Source organism: Lepidothrix coronata, unplaced genomic scaffold (genome assembly GCF_001604755.1).
Source record: "Lepidothrix coronata isolate B3197 unplaced genomic scaffold, Lepidothrix_coronata-1.0 Scaffold15, whole genome shotgun sequence".
Lineage (NCBI taxonomy): Eukaryota > Metazoa > Chordata > Aves > Passeriformes > Pipridae > Lepidothrix > Lepidothrix coronata.
Window position 1 is genome coordinate 847,003 of NW_016690195.1, and position 22,031 is coordinate 869,033.

At 37.5% G+C, this 22,031-nt stretch overlaps 1 protein-coding gene across 7 annotated transcripts in view; it reads left to right on the forward strand.

Annotated features, from left to right (window-relative positions):
- The window catches only part of MATN2 (matrilin 2), a 70,307-nt gene that overhangs the window by 31,081 nt on the left and 17,195 nt on the right, over positions 1–22,031 (forward strand). For 4 of the 7 annotated variants that reach the window (XM_017806441.1, XM_017806435.1, XM_017806438.1 and 1 more), the window contains exons 5-14: positions 713–835; positions 7,340–7,462; positions 12,677–12,799; positions 16,745–16,867; positions 19,121–19,243; positions 20,120–20,242; positions 20,410–20,532; positions 20,889–21,011; positions 21,102–21,224; positions 21,437–21,559. In XM_017806441.1, coding sequence (XP_017661930.1) covers positions 713–835; positions 7,340–7,462; positions 12,677–12,799; positions 16,745–16,867; positions 19,121–19,243; positions 20,120–20,242; positions 20,410–20,532; positions 20,889–21,011; positions 21,102–21,224; positions 21,437–21,559 — 1,230 coding nt within the window. The remainder of the gene's footprint in view (positions 1–712; positions 836–7,339; positions 7,463–12,676; positions 12,800–16,744; positions 16,868–19,120; positions 19,244–20,119; positions 20,243–20,409; positions 20,533–20,888; positions 21,012–21,101; positions 21,225–21,436; positions 21,560–22,031) is intronic. The other 3 variants (XM_017806437.1, XM_017806439.1, XM_017806442.1) reach the window with 3 other exon arrangements.

Genomic DNA, 22,031 nt, shown 5'->3' on the forward strand with positions numbered 1-22,031 from the left:
AGCTGTAAATGACCATTATGTGTTGAACAGTCTTTGAGTAACACAAAAGTACGTTGCTTTCCAGAGCTTTCGCTGGGGAAACTTGAGGTTCTCATAAAGTGTTAGTCTGTTGAAAAGAAAGCCCAGTGTGCTTCACTTGGCTAGGTGCTGAACTGACCTCATTTGTCATTGTGATTTTATTTATGAGATCTTTTGCTTGGGAGGGGTAACTGGCTACAGTATTTCACACAAAAATGAAAAAGTCTAAAACTCAGAAATTAAATATCCCCAAGTCTTCTGATGTTGTGTTTTCCTTTTCCTTTCCAACTTCATCATCATTTATCTGGTTATGCCAAAAAACCAAACCAAAACAAAAAAACACCCTAAACCAAACAAAAAAACCCTCCACCAAAAAACACAATTTTTTTTCCCAAAAAAAACCTGAGGAACGCCCTTCGAACTTCTTAGAGAAACATACATCAAGCAACTCTGCTAGGCACCATCGGCCCATCAATAGTCATGGCCTTCAGCTGAAGGAAGGAGTTCCTCAGCTTTTGAGTGACTGATCCCGCTGGCTTTTACTGTTTGACAGAACATTGACGTGATCTGTGTTAAAATGAGCGAATTTCTAAAGAGCTGTCCACAGCTTCCTGAAATTTACTTTTGGTCTATAATCTACCTGTGCATTGTAGAAAGTCAAAGAATTTCATATTCATGCAATTATGTTTTGTAGCTCAGGACCTCTGTGCTGTGGAGAAACATGCCTGTGAGCAGATTTGTGTGAACACACCTGGGTCCTACGTCTGTCAGTGTTATGAAGGGTATGAGCTTGATGCAAATGGAAAGAATTGTGTCGGTGAGTATGAGTTCATCACTTCATATTTATCTCTTAACACAAACCAAAGGGAAATTAAATGTAAATGAGTATCCAGTTTAGCCAGAGACAATGAGGGGAAATTCTCTTCTCCTATATGAGTGGTAGATGAGGAAGAACGCATAATTAGCATGTTTGTAGGCCTTTACTGACAATAAATGGTGTCTTGGGAAAATTGTTCCAACCAATTTCACACAGAAAATAACATTGCTGTTTTGAAACAAAACATGAGATGTTTTATTCAAGATCCATGTAGGTGGCCGGCAATGTACTGGCATGATATATGTGGCCATTAAAAAACAAAGCCAGAGAAACTCAGTAGCATCTCTTCAGACAGAATTTATGCACAGAAAAACCTGAAAGTGGACAATTTCTTGATATTTAATTCACTTGATTTTATGGTCATGTGAGTGGAGATTTCAAACCCTTTTTGGGAAGATGGTCTTAAGGAAAGTTTAGCCTCCTTAAGAACCCATCCACTATCTGCATTTAATTTTCGCTATGAGCAATAATGAAGTAAACATCAGATCTAAGAATTACAGCCCAAAAGAAAGAGTGTAGAAATACAGTACGATAATTTTTTAAAACAAAACATACTTCCCTCTCTATTACCATGTAAGTATCTTTCTCTTCTTTCCTGTTATACACAGTAAATACTTGGAGTATAATCTTTTTGCCTATTTGCCCTGTAAATTTTTCATCCCATGCTACATTCTGAGAAAATATTGTCTTCTGATATCCACCACAAAAAAAACCTTAGTGAGACCTTGATGAAAAATTGCATTATTTGTTAGGTATTCTCTTCAGGCAAGCACTTAAATGCATGCTTAATTTCAAATACATATTGAAAAACCATGGAAGTGAATCCCAGTGAATCCTTGCCCCCAAATCTGCCACAGGCCACCACAATGCTTTTGTCCAACACCTTCTTTCTTGTTGTTTTAAAAAACTCTAACATAATATATCTGTCTTCTATTGCCTTCACAGAGCTATTGCCTTGTAGGATAAACCTGTTTTGGGATGCAAAACAGGTGGCAGTTTATGGAACTTTCTGCACGTACTTTCATATAGGAAATGCATATGAGGTTTTTCAGGTTTTTTAGGCCTAGGGTAACATACAATTTTGAAGAACATTCACTCTGTGCTTACTCACTCTTCCAAAACATTTTCATTACTTGTAGCTTAGGATTTCAGGATTGGAGTGTTTAAAGTTCTCAATGCAATTTTTCCCCAGGATAATTTGGCCACTAATACACCATTTTAAGAACCTGCTTTTTGAAGCCAAACTGTTTTGAAAATGCAGATAATAATGGTTATTTAGGCAAGTTAGATATTCTGGCCCAAATTTCTACATCTAACATTCCACTGAAGTTCTTGCAATACCCTTAGCTGATCCTTATGACCTTTACCTATGTTAGGATAAAGGATATGCTTCTCTACTATTTATTTGACTATATCCTGACACAGAAAATGTGCAACTTCTGTTGGTAGGTTCTTTCATCCCCAGTTCTTTCCTACCATATATTCTAATCCAAAATATTCATGTTAGTGTCATCAACTGTTGTTACTATTTTCTCTCTATTAAATTGAAGGGTCCTTGACAACCCAAGATATTCTTACTGGGAAGGTAGCTACCAGAGCATCATTCTGGAGAAATTCTTTGTGTTTCAAATCTAATATTATCCTCTGTAATAAATACAAAGTCTATTTTTGCTATTAAAAGCTTCAAAATATTTTTATGCCATTTATTAAATTTCTTGAAGTGGCATTTGTTTTTTTGCCTGGTAATAACTTATTTGCAAAGTCTGGAGAATGGTATTTGGAGGTGGGATACATCTTTGACTTTTTTTTTCTATCTCCTCACTGACTTTCTTTAGCATGAAGAGATACAGGTCTATTATAAGCTCTACATTTAAAGATTTAATATTCTCATTTCAATTATTTTCAAAATGTAGTTCATGCATGGGTTCACTATCTTGCAATTTATAGCTCTTTTTCTCCTCCACTTGATTTCTATTTGTTTGTACCACTTTAGCAAAAAACCATGAATTCATGCTATTCATATGACTGCAATAATTAGCAGTATTAATTGTGATTTTAAAGCACACCATTAACTCTTCTATTTTTCAATTTTCTTTTGCATTTGTGTATTTGGCCATTTAATTTTTAGTTTCTTACTGATATACAGTAATGGTTCAATGTATATTAAATATGTTTGACCCATGCAGAACTTAGCTTCTTTACCTTTCCTGAACAGGAAAAGCTTGTCTGGGTAAGTTGTGATTTTGATGGTAATTTTTCTGCAAATCCTATTGGCTGTCAGCCTCCAGAATTTGATTTTTCAGGTTTGAACAATTTGACATTTTTGAGGAATATGCTACTACTAAGAATGTACAGCTTCCCCAGATGTGATGACCAGTGAATAATCACCCTTGCTGGAAAATCATATAAAGGAGACTATGTGGAGCATTGAATCAGTAGTGACAACTCTCAGTTTTCCTTACTCTTAAGCTATTTAACCCTTCCTTTCTGTGAAGTATTTATTATCAAATGAGCCGGATCAGAAAAAAGATCTTGATGTACACATATACTAGAGACCACTGAGTGCAATAACAATTTTGCAAAAAGCAGTGACTTCATTAAGGTTAACTGTCTCCTCATGCAGAGAATGAAGAGAGAATTTCAGTGGAAAATACCCATTGTGGTTCTCTCAAAGAGACAGAGGTTTCCCTCTGAGATATCTAATACTTCTAAAGTTTTAAGTCCAGCAAAAGCAAATGAGAAAGTGCAGAAAACTCATTTCACAGGCATGTTTATTAAGATCTTTCTGATGGGCTAAATTAAGGATCAAAGGCAATACTAACTGCTTTATTGATACATGTCAGCCAGCTATCTGAATGGCAATAATAAAATAAAATCTTGCAGCCAGAATTCACAATGTATCAATTCAAAATGACCACTGAACAGCCAACCACTCGAGTGTTTGCAACACACAATTTGTGAACAAATTTTCAGACTAAACAATATTTGAAACTGTCTGCTCTGGCTGGCAGAGCAATATCACTTTGCCTTTTTGAACACCTTTTCACATGTACGAAGTCCTGTCAGTTGAAGTTTGGTGGTTATGAGCCATTCTTTCTCCATCATGCTGCTGGACACCTTCTTGGTGTTGCTGGACATGCTGCCCTCTCTTTCCTGGCACTAGTGCTAGACTCCATATTGCTGCAGCTGTTGGGCTTGGGTCCTCTTTACCTGGCAGTGGTTTGGCTGCTGGCACCTCTCTGCATTCCTGGCACTGCTAGATTTTTTTGGCTGCTTTTTAGGTTCTTATGAGTCTTCCATGAGTCTGCTCTACTCTTCCCCCTCATTCTTTTTCATCCTCCTTATGCCTTTAGTTACTCTGTCACCTTTTCTTCCTACTCTTTTCTTCTTCCCTTCTCCTTAACTTGATTCTCCTGAGCCTGAGTAACCTGTATACACATCATAGGAGTAAAACAACTGTACAAGAGAAAGATAAGCCACACTGCCCAGAGTTCAGAGAGGGCAATGTAAGCATCCAGATTGCAGAACTGGTAACTGGAAGTAAAAGATGGCACTTATCACTTACTAACTAATTCTGAGCAACAAAAACAGGGCAGAACAAACATGGGGAGATGACAACTGAATTAATAGTTTGCTCACTAAAAAGGACATTAGTTCAGCATTTAGAAAAACTTATCATTGAAATAGGCATGACATAACAGTAAAATCAGTGAGATCTCTAAGTGTTCACTTTCTAACGTATATCTCATGACTCAGTATAGCAATATGAAAATAATGACACTTCTACAAATTAGGAAATTATTATTCTGCTTTGCTCTTATAGCAACTGTGTTTATTTTCTGCATACCAACTAAAGGATTACAGTACTTCAGTATAAGAAATAGAAATTTACAATTTTTCTCAGTCTTTTCAGGAAAATTCAACTCCATAGACACCTTACCTACTTGCTGACTGGAATGCTGTTGACAAGTTTCCCTTCTAAACAAATACCACCAAAATGAAACATGAAGCTAAAACTGAAATGACTTTATAGGTCAGTTACTAGTGCCAATCTGCAAGGCTAAGCCTGCCTGTAATTAGTGCAATTTATATACAAAATTATTGAAAAAAAGGAATAATACTTATCTCCAAAAGCAACTGTCAAGCAAATGTTCTTACTTCTTAACTGTGTTAGTGGAAGGGTATCTTTTAAATTAATGTGCTCGTTGTTCTTATAGGTCAGCAGACCTAATTCTGTCAGTAAGAGATCCTCAGAAGGCTATAAATGCTAAAAAGTAAGCCTGAAAAAATTAGTTATTTATTTTGTTGGCTTTTTTTCCTTTCTGTCCAAGGTACATTAGCAACTGCATAGCCACAAGAAAGCACAGTTCTTCCCTCCAGAGATTGTAATTTGAAAGTGCTTAGGGTCATAGTTGTTCAGACGTTGATAATAAAACATTTTAAGACCTGTTTAGTTGTCTCTAAAGCAACAAAGCTGGTGAAAGTGTTGGAAGGAATGTCCTGTGAGGAGCAGCGGAGGACTCTGGGTTTGTCTAGTTTGAGGAAGAGGCTGAGGGACAACCTCATCTCTCTATAGCTTAATGAGGAGGGAACATGAAGAGGGAGCTCTGTGTTGAGATCTTCTCCCTGTTATCCGGGGATAGGACATATGGGAATGGTTCAAAGCTCTGCCACGGGAGTTTTAGACTGGACATTAGGAAGCATTTCTTTATCAAGAGAGTGGTCCAACACTGGAACAGGCTTCCTAGAGGAGCTGGATTTCCCAAGTTTGTCAGTGTGTGAGAGGCATTTGGACAAAGCCCCTAGCAATACACTTTAACTTCTGGTCACCCCTGAACTGGTCAAAAGTGTTGGATGGTCATTGTATATCCCTTCTCAACTTTATAATCATTAGTCAGATAGTTGCAGGTATTGTAGTAGTAATTAATTTTGTTAAGGTTTAAAGGCAGAAGAGCAGGTGACTTTGCAGAGCAGTCCATATGGGCTGTTTCCCAGGTATGATGATAAATAGAAAAAAAATACATATTCTTTAGCTTACCCATTTCTTAATGTGTCTTTTAAAACACTTGAAAATGTACATGAGATTAGAATTAATTTAAAAGGAAAGCTGACTAATTGTATGACACATTATATCCCTGAAATACATATTCGGTAAATAGATTTTTATATGAATCTATTCAGTCTGGAAACAGGAAGGTGCATGCCAGGAAAATGGTCTCACATAGTAGCCGGTAAGTAGTTGACTTGACTCAACACAAATATTCTGAAGGGTTAAAAGAAACTCTTTCAAAGTAACTAAATGGGTTATCTGCATTCCTGACTAGATGACCTTGACTAAATATTGTAGCACACCTGAGTGTGCATGATTTACAAAAACAGGGCAATTGAAGAAAGAACTGAGTTCATTGAAACAAATTACTGCCTCTTGAAGAAATTTGTGAGGCTCAGCAGTATAAAGTAGTGAAAAAATTACTCAGTTTGCAAAGAGGAACCTGTCTCAGTAAATGTCTGTATGAAGCTTAACATATTACTATCTTCTGCAGAAAGAATCAGGTATACTTTCCTAATGTAGGCCTGGCAGCTCTTTGGGGGCAGAGAACCAGCTTTGTGACTTATCTTTAATTTCTTCTAAGACTTTTGTTGTGGAGATACAACTTAACCTGTAAAGAAATTTAAAAAAAATAGTCCTTCAACTTGTTTAGCGCTTTTGAATGGGCTTTACAGAGTAACTCTGAAGTATTACCATATTACTCTTTGGTAATCTAACTTGTAAATATGGATTTATGTAATAAATTACCAGACTTATAAGTGACTGCATGTGATTTTTTTTTTTTTACAAAAGGCATTATATAAGCAAAATGTCAGTAGTGAATACCAGCCTGAAGCTCTCAGGCTTTGTAGTTGCAGCTGCTTTGTACAGAATGAATCTGGAGCACGCTAGAGGGAATGAATGTACTGTGACAGTCCTCCATGCAGAAGATATTGCCAAGGTTCTCCTATATGCTCAGGCTACAGGAACAACTCTTGATAACTAGTACAACTGGGAGAGAACTAAGGAAAAATAGAGCAATTCCAGGATTGGAATTTGAGAGACAGAAGACAGAACTAAATCAAACAAACTTTGCTACGCCCTGGACTACAGTGTGAACATCTGGACAGACTAACTGACTGAGGCATCGTTTCCAGATCTCAGAAAACATGTTGAGAAGATTCCTGACAATCTAATAAATGTTCAAAGTTGAGAAATGATTCCTATCAAATCTGGTTTACTAGCTGGTGTTGAAAGTGTGCTACTTTTTGCAGAAAGACTTTTCAGGACACAAATTATGTCAGCTTTTCTTTTTTTTTAATAGTCTACTGTGTGTAACTAGTACCATAGTATTTATGCATAATAGTTCTTATTTTGCTTTTCTAATTGCACATTTTGGTCTTGTTCTTTTTCAGTTGTAGACTACTGTGCTTTGGATAACCAAGATTGCCAACACGAATGTGTTAACACTGAGGACTCCTATTACTGTAAATGCCACCCAGGGTTCATTTTAAATCCAGACAAAAGAACTTGCAGAAGTAAGTTGTGATAAGGTTTAATTATGAACAGTTTGTACTTCTTCTGTTTTCCAGTTGTCCAGTTGTCCCACTGATCCTGGGAACACTGAGTAACGAGTCAGCTATAGAAAATGTTGGAGTGCCCTGGAAGCCAAAGGTCTTGAAAGCAAAGCAAGTTGTTTTGGGGGATAGTTTGGCTTTTGAGGGGAGGGGCTAAGGTTAGGGGTCCCTCCTATGAACAGGAAGCTTTTAGCATGAAACCAGGCTTCTTTTTGACAGTTAAAGGCCAGAGCTTTGTCTTGCATTGTCTCTTTGATTATTTTGATTTTTCAGTTAGAATATCATCTCCCTAGCTGGGTGAACAAAGAAGTCTGTACAAGACAATTTATGATCAGATAAAATTATGAGTAATTCCACAATCAGAGGAAACACTGCAGTCTGTTTTCTCGTGGATTTTTCTCCAGAGTGAGTTCTTTGATAGTGTGACAAAGCTCTGGCAACATTGGTATTCTTCTACGAAGTTTACGTATTTCCACCAGATTATGGTAGCTTCCTGGCTTTGTTTGTTAGTTGTTTGTCAAATTTGATAGATACCAGGCTAACAAGCTCAAAAGTCAACAAGCTAGGATTGGCACATGTCCATCATGAATCACCCAAACCACAGATGGTGACCAGTGTTCCTTGTTACATCATCTGGCACTAACAAGAAGGGTTTAGCTGCATCACCTTTCTAATGACCCACAAGAAGTAATTGTAGGCCACAGTTAAATACCTTCTTTTTCACCAAACTCAGAAAGACCACATTCCTCAAGTTCTCCACACAAGTAAAGTGCACTATGTCACAGCAGTAGGTCTTTGTTGAGCCCTCTTCTTCTTAATCCTTTTAACTGTGGGTAGAAGGGAAGGGATTATTCCAGCACTGGACAAAATATGTCAGGTGCTGTCTCCAGCAATTTGGCCTGGCAATAGCCCTTGTTGGTCCAGAAGCTGACCTGCAGACTGACTTCCCAGCTTGACCATGGCCTTCCCTAACTTTACAGACCTGCCCAGCAATCCCTGGGCTGTGTCACTCCTGAGGGACACTCCTGCCCTCACCAGGAGTGGCCCTGCCTCATGCTGACACACAGGCTGACTTCCTGGCTTGACCTCAGACCTGCCTCAGCACATGTACTTGTCTGCTCATCTGCACTTCTTGTTAAACCCGGCTGCCATTTCCAGGCCTGCCCTGCTCAACCTGCTTGGGTTCTGCAGGGCACTACCTGTCTAGGAAGGTCCCTAGCCTGCTGCCTGCATTATCACCCTTGGCCCCTCAGGGGTCTCCTTCCCTTGGGGAACAGCTGGCCCATGCTCCTCCCTGACAGCAGGTCACTTCCCAGTCTGTACAAGCTATAAGGTCTTTCCAACCCAGATGCAGGACTTTCCAATTCTTCTTGCTGAACTTCATACAACATCTTCTGGTCTAATCATCAAGTTTAAAAGGCTCCTCTGTATTTAAGTTCTGCTGTTCAGTTTCCCTGTATGACTGCCTCTAACCTATGACACCCACAGGTTACTTGAGGTGCACTTTGTATCATCATCTATGCCACTCATGAAGATGTTCAGGAATGTGGCCCCCAGTACTGCCCCTGTGGTACTTTGGCCATTATCAGCAACCATCCAGACATGAAGCCATTTACCACTATCCTTTGAGTCTGGTAGCCTGGCAAATTTAGACTCCACCTAACAGTTCTTTCTTCCAGCCTATACTCCCTCAGCTTCCGAATGAGAATGCTGTGGAAGGCAGCATCAGGAGTTCCACTAGTGCCAAGGTATGTTGCATCCACCAATATTCCCTAATTCACAGGTGCAGTCATTTCATCACTGAAGGTGAACAGGTTGGCCAGGAGTGATTTACCCTTGGTCAGTCTGCGCTGATTATTTCCAAGAATCTTCTTGTCCTTTATATATTTGGAAATGGATTCTGAGAGGATGTGCCTCATGGTCCTGGGACTGAAATAATGCAGATTGGTCTACAGTTCCTGGAGTCTTTCTTCTTGCCTTTTTTAAAAGATAAGTGTAATGTTAGCATTTTTAAGTTGTCAGGGGCCTCTCTTGGTCCCTGTGAATTTTGATACATGATAGACAGTAGTGTCACATCACTTAGCTCTTTCTGCAACCAGAGGTGAATACCAGTCATCCTATATGACTGTGTATATCCAGTTTCTCTAAGTGGTCTCTAACTGATGTTGCTAGCCCCTCTCCTTCTCAGACTACTGGTACATGTGGAAACCTGGGAAGAGACTTTGTCTGTAAGAATCAGGAATTAAAAAGGCATTTTTTTTTTCAACCGTTTCTGTATTATTCATCATTAGGTTGTTCCCTAAGTCAAAACACCAGTGTTTTCTATGACTTTCTTTTTGCTACCAGCATATTTGTAGGCTCCCTTCTTATTTCCTTCAGTGTACTTCAGTAATAAAAGGTTCAGCAAAGCTTTGTTTTTGTCCCGAAATATGTAACAAATGCTTTTATATTCCTCTTTTTTTCTTGGTCCTTTTTTTCTCCCTCTACTATTTTCCCTCTTTGTGGTTTTAGTTCACTGAGAAGCTTTTGCTCTTCTGAGCAGATTTTCCAGTTCAATGGGATGGTTTGTGCCTGAGGTCTTAGCAAGTTTTCTTCTCTCCTGGTCATCTTTTCTCTTGTTGGCTCTTTCCCAGGGGACTCTTCCAACCAATTCCCTGAATGAGCTGAAATCTGAGCTTGTAAAATATGGAGTCAGAATTTTGCTGTTTCACCTCCCAGCCTTCTGGATTGTGAACACTGTCATCTCATGGTCACAGGACCAAGTCAAAAAGGAACACCACCCCTCGAGAATTCACGTTAGGAAGTTGTCCCCAAGTCTGTGCATAATCCTCCCGTGTTGCATGCACAACGTCTTACCCACTGTATCAAATCACTCAAGATGCGTGTCCTGAGCCTAAGCATAAATAAAACTTACAAGCCACTTTACCTTAAACTTGCTATTTTCTGAGCCTTGCCAATAAATTAAAGCATGAATGAAAGAACTGTGCAGCTCTTAATGCTGCAAAAGTCAAGATGGCATGAGAGCTCTTCAGAGCAAAAGCGTCCCCTAGACCCCTGGTGTTATGAGTCATGCTGCCTTTAAGTCAGCATAAAAAACACAAAGAAACAAATTAATTACATATCACTGGATTTAAAATGTTTATGACTTTAAAACTTCTAACATAAATTTCTGCATGTTTTGCTTATGTACTAAATCTCAGGGATGATGGCCAGCTAGCCATGACTTACACCAGACTAGTTCTCTGCATCAGCAAGCAGGCCTAGGCCTGGGGTGCTGGCTCCAAAGATCTCGTGATTGTCTCAGAATCCTGGCTTTCCTTTCAAAAACAGAAAGTAAGCCTTTATGCTCATGGCTACGAAGAAAAGCTTGGAAATGTAAATGTTATCAGTATGGTCATGCATATCTGACAAATGTTTTCTCTTGAAATTATTCCAAACTTCTCAGAATGAAACAAAAGGAATAAGGCTCAGGAAGACAACCCTGCTGACACCTGCAGAGTGCTCAATGGCTGGAAGAGAGCTGCAAATTTGGTTGAGCAATGAGGCAGGTGGAGGTCATTAGAGCTAGTAACTATTAAGGGGACCTTTGCCAGTCTTGCTGCTCCCCTCAAGAGGACAGATGGCAGCTTCTTCTTGTATTTAGGAGTGCTGAGCCTTTTACTCTTTAGGGAAGGTTTCTATTTGAGTTCTGGGTGGGTTCACACTATTTGTAGCTGGTAGAGGCTTTCTGTTACCATCCTTAATCTAGGTTGTGTTAATAAAGCCCTGTGAAGTGTGTTTTTAGCGTTCCCAACATGCTAGCCTCAAGGCTCCAAAAAAGGTAACACACACTTTTCAACTCTTGTGGTCATCTTCAGAATCGGTTATCCAGGAAAAGTCTGTCTTGCACATTTGAGTGAGCCAGGATTTTAGCAGGTAAATGAATCACAGCACTGAGTAGGTCCAGAAGGCATACATCTGTATTCCTCTGGTGCACACACATGGCTTTATGATTTCTATCCCTTCAGTGTACTCTTGAACAAACTATATTTTCTAATTATCTTTTTAGTAAAGAGAGATCTGCATGTTATGTATATGTGTATGTGCATATACTGTCAGAAAAAGCTTTGGTAAAGGAAATGTTCTATTAATATATGAAGTAATGTTCATAAATTATAAAGTAGTCTTCCTGAGTTTTCTTAGAAAACATTCTGCCTTGTTTTTCCTGAGAATGTGAGTGGTTTATTATTGCTAAGGACTTTCATCATATATAAAGGCTCAATTGCATTTATCTGCCACAAATACAAGGAAAACACAGTTTCTGCCTCAGAAAACCACTTACCTACGGGAATAATAATTCATTAACTGCTGGTAATAATAAAACCCTCTCAGTTTTTAGGTTGTGTAACGAGGTGTTCGAAAGTGCCTGGATGTTTTTTAAAGTGTAATTTACTTAATTTGTGGCTTATTTATTTTTGGCAGTGCTGAGGGGTTAAAACCATTTTTCACTGGTATAAATTAATTAACTCTACTGATATAAGTGATGGGCAGACACTGGATCTAAGGGAATGTCAGATTCTTTAACTTCATCAGTAGTGATAAACACTATGTGGCAAATACCTCAGTGCTCAGTGCACAATTGCTTTCCTTTCTAAGGTACTTTATACACATGGTAGCTGTTTCTAGACTGCTTGCCTTGTCTTCCATGAGCATTTCAAATGGAAGAATTATGAAGCAAGCACTCAGAGCTGTCAAAAACATCAATGCTCCTGATGGCCTGGTTGTCCTGCTTTGATCTAATGAACAGCATGTTTGTGTGTTTGTTACAGATCATATCTAGCTTGCTCTGGGTGAAATAGAGAGGCAGTTTTGATAAGGCAATGTATAAGGCGTAGTTGCAAAATGTTAAGAAATATTTAAGATTCTAACTTCTCTACTGCATGAAGTACTTGTGTTCTTGAATAATTCTTTGAAGTGTACATGTCAGGGGTACCTCAGTATAGCAGATATTTGGAAAAAAAGAACATTTTGTTTTCATTGTTTGAAACAATATGGTAAAAAGTCAGAATGATGTTTCCGGAAAAAAAGGCTAAGGAAAAGAAAGTAAAGTAAATAATTTTTACCTAGTTTATTTCTAACTTTATTTACCTAGTTTATTTCTTATATTCCTCACTGACACAAATTTTTTCCATTTAGTACCAGACTATTGTGCTCTTCAGGACCATGGTTGTGAACAGGAATGTGTTAATACAGATGATTCCTATTTTTGTCAATGCCAAGAAGGGTTTAGACTTAATCCAGATAAGAAAACATGCAAAAGTGAGTAATCGTTTGGACATAATAAAGTTTATCTGCTTTTATTTCTTAAACCTGCTGTGAATTGTTTCCCTTCTGAAAGGATGGAAGTTTTCTCTGTAATTAAGGTTGAAACAAATGTTTCTTTATAAACTTGAATTTTAACTGAGCCAGCCATGCTGGGGTAAATACACATTTTGCTGTTTTGTAGACTGCTTTGTGTATTAGACATTTTCTGAAGAGTTTTATGCAAACCTGAAGATTAATATAGGAACCAAAGTGCCTAAAAAAAAAATAAGCTCATTACTTATTTGAAACTTTCAGACCTTGGCTTGTAGTGACACAAACAGCTTTTAAATTAAAAAAAAAATCCCCTTGATTTGCCCAGTTGGTTTAGCCAAGGACAGATATATTTCATTAGCTTGGAAACATATTGGATAAGTAACATATCTATCAAAATCAACTAAAAGTCACACGCAAACCCCCACAGCTTCCTAAAAAAATTGTAAAAACAGCCTGAGCAATGTCAAGATTCTAAACCAAACACACATACTATTTCCTTTAAAAAGACTTCAGTGTTACAGATTTTCTTGAGTGGGGGCCTGGAATCACAGCAATTTTTTAATGTAATGTATTAAAATTCAGGGAGAATATATTCAGCAAAATGAAATAGTTTGATCTGGTGACTCGGGTTTGGGGGAGGAAATTGTACTGCTGCTATTTTATGAATAATAAGCTTGCTTGGAGCAATCTAATGATATTTCTAGACACTCATAAAATGTATCTGGGTTTGAAACTATTTTCTTTCATTCTTAAAGATGCGTTCTCATGAAGCATTTTGATCTGCACAGTGCTGTTTTTACAGCAATCCATGCTATTCTGTTTTTTTATAATCTATATGGTATTTTAATATATTCAGGTTTTTATAGATTGAATAGCCTTGGTGAGCAAAACAACAGCATTGTGTAGAATATTAATTGCAAGCATGTAATTGCAAATTAAAGGCAAATTGTAGTTCCCATTTGGGGTATTTTTCCTTGGGGGGCTTTGGATTTGGCTGTAAATCTGGTGATGCTTCCAGGATTAAGCTCCTATTCCAAATCTTGTTATAACAAGGATCATGTTAGCTGAGCTTGTAAAATAAAGCAGCACATTTGCATATATGCCCTCTTCATAAATCAGGGAGAATAGATCAGTGGTGACTAGCACCAGGCATTCCTCCTTCACCATGATGTGTGAATTCTGATGACTACAGGAGATCTGTGGGAGTCAAAGTGAAACCTTACATAGCCAACTATTTGCAATCTGCTTTAGCAGGTATCCAAAGCAGGTATCCAAAGCACAGAATCCAGTATTGTTTAAGAAAAGTGGGTTTTTTCTAAGCCACTTTACTTCAGAAACCCTTATGGCTGGCTTCAATTCTTCACTGTTTTTCTTTTCACAGAAGTAAATTTCTATGCTCTAGATCAGCATGACTGTGAACATGAATGTGTTAACATGGAAGGATAATTTGTATCATGTCATCCTGGATACACCCGACAACACCATGGCAATACGTGCAGCAATGAGTTGTTCTCATGAACTGCAGTGACTAGTTTAGTGCAAGGGCAAGGTGTGAACAGAATGAGAGAATACTTCTGGGTCCCTCTTGAGATATTTCTGAGTCATGCAAACCTATGTTACTGTAAAGTCCACCACGAGCCAGGCCTGGTGACGTAATGCTATAGTGAGATCCTTGATCCAACAGCATCATTTTCTCCAAGCCAGCTAACTGGGAAAATGTGTTCAGCCAATGTGTCTAACACAAAGGCAGTGCTTGCTGTTGAACATCTGTATCATTGTTATGGGCTGTGTAAGCTGCAGCACACCTGGTACTGCTATATGCTGATATGTGGAGCCATGCAGAGACCTACCTCTTCTCTATGTTTACATCTTTGGTGATCTGTTCAGTAAAATGTCCTCTGTTCGTAAGAATGTTGCTAGATGAAGGATCAGTGTTGCCCCTCAAAAACCCAACAGCATTGCTTACATGACATCACCCAGTTTTTAGAAGATAGTTTTATTGCAGAGAGCCATTTTGCATATCATCTAAATATCAGCAGCATTTTTTCCTGATGTATGTATGACATACTTTTCCAAGGGGATACCCAGTCACTGAAATTAAAAAAAAAAAAGTTGATAGGACAGGGAATAATTATTTTTAAATAAACTGTTTGTCATAAAACCATATATAAGGTAACCTGGATGTCTTGCAAGACCTCAGAACTTTTTAGCAATTATAGTTTTAGACTATCTCAAGTTGAATATCTAAAAATTAATATATTCCAAGACACTCGTTGTTTTTAAAAACAGTGGGCCTTTCCCGGTCCCTTCCCCTTCTTATATTTTTTTTTACACAGGTAATAAAGCACATGTAACAAATGTGGATAGAGCCTTCCTAAATCTTTGTTTGCGAAGCCTAGCCATGATGATGATGATGATGATGAATAAAGCACATGTGATGACCAAATTTACAGTTATAATGATTTTTAAAACCTGGTAATTACCACCTTTGTGATTACTGCACTCTTTGAAGGAGTGTGTTACAATATTGTGCATGAGAACCCCAGGTATTTAAATGTTAAAAATTCGGTTAGTGTGGGTGTTTGTAGAAGACGGTGCCAAACAGATGCAATTTTTCACAGAGAATATGAGGATTTTATTTTTTTTTCCACATTTTTGTGTACTCTGTGAAGTTACACAAGCCTCTTCATGATGATCTGAACTCTTGGAAAAAGGAGAATGTTCCAGCTGGAACTTGCTTTAGCTGGTAAAAGCTGACACCTCAGCTTCATCTGTTCAAGCCTACATTGTCTCTCTATGTAGGATGGTAAATCTGGACCAACTACTGCAAGCTCGTTGCTTAGTTAAACAAACTAATAAACAGAAATATTTAGAATTAAGTGATTTTACATTAAGTGCAGATTTTTTTTTTACGTAAACAAATTGCTACAGACATGCCTGCTCACATCTGTAAATGATTTGTAAATGGAGACATGTGAGACTGTGTTTGAGGGAACTTCACTACTTTTGGTCAAGTTAAGATAAAGTGGTTTGAGCCTATGTAACTAAAAATAGCCATTAACAAACCAGTAATAAAATATTATGAGGAAGTTCAAAGTTTTTTTCCTAAAATCTCCTTTTTCTATACTCACAGATTCAGCAAATTACATAGTACATCTGCAAGTGCACGTATCTCACCCTACTGCTTTGCTGTCCACTGTATGAGACAATATATTTTTTAAACAAAATTCACACCTCTCTCTCCCTTACCCCACCTTTCAGCTTTCACACAACCAGTTGCATACAAGACTTAAAAGAAATATTCCATTTTATCTTACTTGGAATAGGAAAATCAAAGAAATGGAACTTGTTAAGACACTCTCACGCTCCTAATTTGAATCTGTGCCCCACCAGGCTTTAACTGCTTGAACCTTTTGGCAGGTTAAAGTTTTAAATTGGTGATTTCTCATCCTTTGAAAAAATAATTTAATGTTTATTAAATAATGTGAAAGACATAATTTCTATTTCAAAAGTTACTAATATTCATACTTGCTGAGAAAATTTTATGGTGAACAAAAGAGTCTTGCTTTTTAAAGAAAGCAAGCATGATTCTGTGGGTAAGACCAGAATGGGCTTCAGGGTTCTCCCTTCACTCCACTTGGTGTTAGTTCAATCACACTGAGATTTTTGGCAAGGGAGATCTGTACTTCACCAAGTCTGTTACCTGCCAGGTGGGGTTGTTGTATTAATTTCACTTAGGTGTTGTTAATTAACTCAGGATACTCAAATAGGTGGGAATACTTGAATAGGTAGAAAGCTGTACTGATCTTTTTCCCTTGCTCTGCAAAGGCATTGTGTACTAACTACAGTAGTTTATGTATCTAAGATGCCAATGTCTAAGATGTTCAATCATTAACACATCAATAGGAGTGGACCACTGTGCTGAAAGCAATCATGGATGTGAGCAACTGTGCCTAAATACTGATGACTCCTACGTCTGCCAGTGCTCTGAAGGGTTTGTCATCAATGAGGACCTAAAAACCTGCACACGTAAGTCTTGTGAGAATGCCCTTTATCTCAGCTCACCTGGGAAGGGTTTCTGTTTTCATACAGGGAAGAGGACACACTTTCAATTTTTTCTTACAGTCTGCATTTCAGTAATACTTTAATAATTATTTGAAAGCAGAAACAGAAAAAGTATTTAGGAAAGAATAACTGTTAGTCCTCCCATAGTCAGAAAAGTTTTGGAAGACCTGCTCATCCCCAGGTGTTAAGGACAGTTTGTCAATCACATGACAAATGTATCTGACTGACAGGTTGCCTGGACAGCAATGTCCCCCAGGCAAACTGCATCACCTTACCTGGGGCAGGAGGAGAACTGAGTGTCCCACACTGAGCTTTACATTCTGTATGGGAATCCCGAATAAATGAACAAAAGTCATCCTGAGAGCTCTCTGCTGTCATTAGATTTATAAATTTAATGAACATTGAGAATTGTTGCAATTTCACAAATAGTTGAATTGCCTCCTTCACTGGAAAAAAATATATAAAAAGGGCCAGGAAAAGAGAAATGTAAATGCATTTTGCCTGTTGACTTTTCTTGCACTCTCTCTTTGATGAGAGAGTTTTGGCTACTTTTTCCACAGATTTTGGAGGTACATTATTTTTCAAGCTTGTTGAGTGTTGGAGCAGCTCCAGAGTTTGCCCTTTTTCTTGCAGTCAGGCAACACAGTTTTAAAATAAGTTAAACTGCATGTCCTCAGTCACAAAAATTATATAGAGAGAAGTGACACGAATCAGCAAAAGCAGTTTGCCTTTGTATTCAACATTATCTTTGCTTCCATACTAACCCTTTTAGCCCCATCCAATACCTCGCTGGACTTTGCTTCTGTCTGCCACTGCAGCTCTCTAGAAAGGGGCAGATAGTAACACAAAAGAAGAATTAGTGTACCTGTAACAGCCATAGAGTCTACAGTTGAAACAATTTACCTAGACATTTATCTGTAGAACCACTGAAAATTGTGAAACAGACAAACTATAGAGTTTTATCAACTTGCAAATGGAAAATCCCTTTTCCTTTATAGTAAAAAGAGGTGATTTTTCATTCCTGAGTTAATTTCCTCCAGTTTGTACTTGGAGACCTATCAGTTGCAGAGTTCGAGAAGCATTTGGACAACATTTTCAGGCACATGGTGTGACTCTTGGGGCTGTCCTGTGCAGGGCCAGGAGTTGGACTTTGATGGTCCTAGTGGGTCCCTTCAAACTCAGGATATTCTATGATTCTATGAAAATGGTGCTGTGACTTCTGGAATCTTTCTTGTGCAATGAAACTGAGCCCTTTTGAATAGCTCCTCTTCTTGCCAGCGTAACTCTCTCCTCATATATATTTAGGAAAGAGATTTGTCCTATTCCTGAGTTCTAAATGAGTTGTTGAAACCTCCTGAACATTTTTAGGCTACCATGAAGAGAGTTTTGGCACTGCAATTTCCTGAATGAGCAGTTAAATGGAAGAGATTAGCATTTAATATATACCACTCCTAATGGGAAAACAGGGGACCTTCTAGTGTCATATACACTGACACTAGTATCTTGAGAGAGCTGTGGGAACACCTGAATGGTAAACAAATCTATAGTCTGACAACTAATTACAAAACAAAATGAGTGTGTGTAGCCAGTAGATAGTATCAAGTGCTTCCTGCAAGGTCCCAGGAGCCCTATGTCTTTATATTACAGAGAAGAAACACTTGGGAAATCTGAGATGTAAAGTGGACCATATTTGACAGTACTTGTCGTTTGCAATTCTTTGCAAAAGCTTGAATAGTCCAAACCAAATTCCACTGATGTCTGAGAGGTTTTCTGCTTGCTGCCACAGGACCTGGGTCAGGTCCACAAGTGAGTTCTGGGGTCTGCCACCTTCACATCAGGCCATTTAGAGACTATTTAAAGAACGCTAACAATATAGCTTTTACATCTTTGCAAATGTCTTGTATAAAATCATTGCCAAAGTGTTTTGTTTTGTTTTAATTCACTTTCTAATTACTGAGACATGCACTCTGTTTAGCTATTTTAAGCATAGAAAAGTATAATTTCTCAACTCTGCTTAAAGCAAACAATGAAAAGTACATCACTAGGCCCTCTTACAGTTTATTGAAGCTATGTATATATTAGCAGATGAGAAACCGAATTATTGTTTAAGCAGATCAATGTATTTATATTTACTTGCTTATATGGAATGCAAATACTAGAGATGAAAAATAATTCATTATTGGTTAAATTTTTTAATAATTTCAATTGCTCCTACAGGAGTTGACTATTGTGCTCTGAGTGATCATGGCTGTGAACATTTGTGTGTAAATGGTGACAGATCTTATACTTGTCAGTGTTTTGAAGGATACAGACTTCGTAACGATGGGAAAACATGTAAACGTAAGTTATTATTCAGCAACTCAGTTTAATATTACACACAGAAGAAATCTGTAAGGTAGGTTTGATTGCCTAAACATTGCAGTCCAATGTGATTTTAAATGTTCAAGGATTTCAAGAGGTCCTAATTTCACTTTTGGTGTCATAACATATTTGTCTATATCTTGGAAATGCTAAGGCATCTGAAGTGGTACTGAATGTATAATTTTAGGCACCTGAATCATACCTGAAGTGTCTGTGCCATTTAAAAAAGTAGTCCTGAAATTGGACAGTTGTGGATTTTATTTTGAGATACTAATTGTGTTTAAATTTTGAACATCTGCTTGCTCAATTATAGCTGACGATTTTCCAGAACTTCACAGCAGGATCATAAATTCATCTTTCTCACTACCTAAAATGCTATATACACCAAACTTTTGTCATCCTACTTTACAGAAAAAATTACAAACACCTTCCAAGCTTAAGCACAAAGAAAATGAAGACTAACTGTTTCAGCATTGCTGAAGATAAAAAGATGGTGATAGAAAAATCAGTTTCTCACCAGAAAGTTTACTTACAATGTGGATATGGGATTTATGTTCCTTTGGAAATTGCTGTGTCTCACTAATCTGCAGACTAGGGATATGTGAAATTTCACAAACTCTAGAATCGGAACAATGCACTTTTCCTTAATAGTAAGTTTGTAAAATTAGCAGGACAAAGATGTATTTTTTGTTACAACAAAAAAAGGCAACAGGTGCTATAAACAATTTCAAGAATTGAGTTCGGTGTACTAGAAAGGATAAGAACATTCAGTAGATCACAATTGTAAGACTTTGAACAAACACAACTTGTTTGCCTTTGACAAACACAATTTTTTATATATTAAATTATTCCCAGGTAAAAATGTCTGCAAATCAGTCAACCATGGCTGTGAGCATATTTGTGTTAGTGCTGACAATTCCTACATCTGCAAGTGTCGTGAGGGATTTGTGTTGAGAGAAGACGGCAAGACGTGCAGAAGTGAGTGACTGATATCTACTGAACATTTTTGCGTGTGCATCAGGCAAGGAAAGAAAGGGGGTTTTCACTTCTTACTGGAAAGAAAAAAAACAAAACTTACTTTTTGATATCTACATTTCTTTAACATATTTTTGTTTGATACCTACATTTATATCAATCATTCCCAGGACAGGACATCTGCAAATCAGTCAGCCATGGCTGTGAGCATATTTGTGTCAGTGAAGATGACTCATATGTTTGCAAGTGTCATGAAGGTTTTCTGCTGAGAGAAGATGGGAAAACATGCAGAAGTAAGTATTCTGATAATTACTCATAGACTTTGATCTACCGTATGTAGATCTGTAGAAGGCTTTGAACAAATACAGCAACAGGTTACTGTTAGAATATAGAAGTAGTATTGTTATACCTGCCAGAAACTTGAAGAAACTCTGTGGATAAACATAATGTATTTTAATAGCTGAACTGATAGACTAGAAACAGAAAATACTCAAAATTTTTCAGGTATCAAGAGTTAAAAGTGTTTGCTGCCTAAATTTTTGTCCGTTTGTTCCAGTGATCTCAGTAGACCTCGTAAGAGCTGTTACTTCTCCCTGCATGATATGTTCGCTATGGGTGTGCTCTAACCTAATATCATCAATGTTCTCAGGTAAAGACATCTGCAGTTCCGTTCACCATGGCTGTGAACACGTCTGTGTTAATGCTGATGAGTCGTACATCTGCCAGTGTTATGAGGGATTTGCACTAAGGGAAGATGGAAAAACGTGTAGAAGTAAGTATCCTTGTCTTTAAAGAAGATTTCCTTTATAATCTGTGCATTTGTAGACATGTTTTAAATATGGCAACCTTATTTTTTTGACAGATAAAGATGTTTGCAATTCTGTTGACCATGGTTGTGAGCATATTTGCGTGAATACTGATAGTTCATACATTTGCCAGTGCTATGAGGGTTTTGTATTGAGGGATGATAAGAAAACATGTAAAAGTAAGTCATTTTATGTTACTATATTTTTTTATACTCAGGGGTCTACTGAAGAAACATATTATTTAGAGGCAGGTCTTCTTATAGGAGATTTTGCCTAACAAAGAGGAGAATAACCTCTTTATTTACTAGGAGATTATTACTGTTAGTCTTTAAAGTTTTGAAAATGTTCCTATTCATGAAACTGTAGTAAATAAAATCTAAATTATTCCTAGATAAGGACATCTGCAAATCAATCAGTCATGGCTGTGAACATCTTTGTGTTAACAATGATGATTCATACACTTGCCAATGCCATGATGGATTTGTACTAAGGCAAGATGGGAAAACATGCCGAAGTAAGTAGTTTATGAATAAAACAAGAAATTTCGTTTTCCTTTTATTGTGATATTATTCACTGATTCATAGTGGCCAGAATGGAATATTTTTCTCTATTTTTCATCAGACTTCTATGAAGTAAGTATTGTTTAAACAAAAGATACATTTCAGAAAATCGGCCAATTTTAAGATTTGAATGTAGTTTTAGAAATGTGAGCTTTGTTTCCAGATTAAGTATGTTGACTTTTAATCTTGAGCATAGGATGTTGCTGCACTTTAGTAGGTTGAAGTTCTAATTGCCACTGGGTTGCTCTGAGTATATTCATGTGGATCATGACTTAACCCATTCCTTATGTTAACCTCTTAGAATATTCTTTTGTAAATGATAAGCAAACGAAACTCCTTCAGACTTTTTATATGTTTTCTAATCTTTTTATAACTCTTTTCTTGCTCCCTTAAAGCTATTTATCAGCATTCTTGTAGGGGCACCCC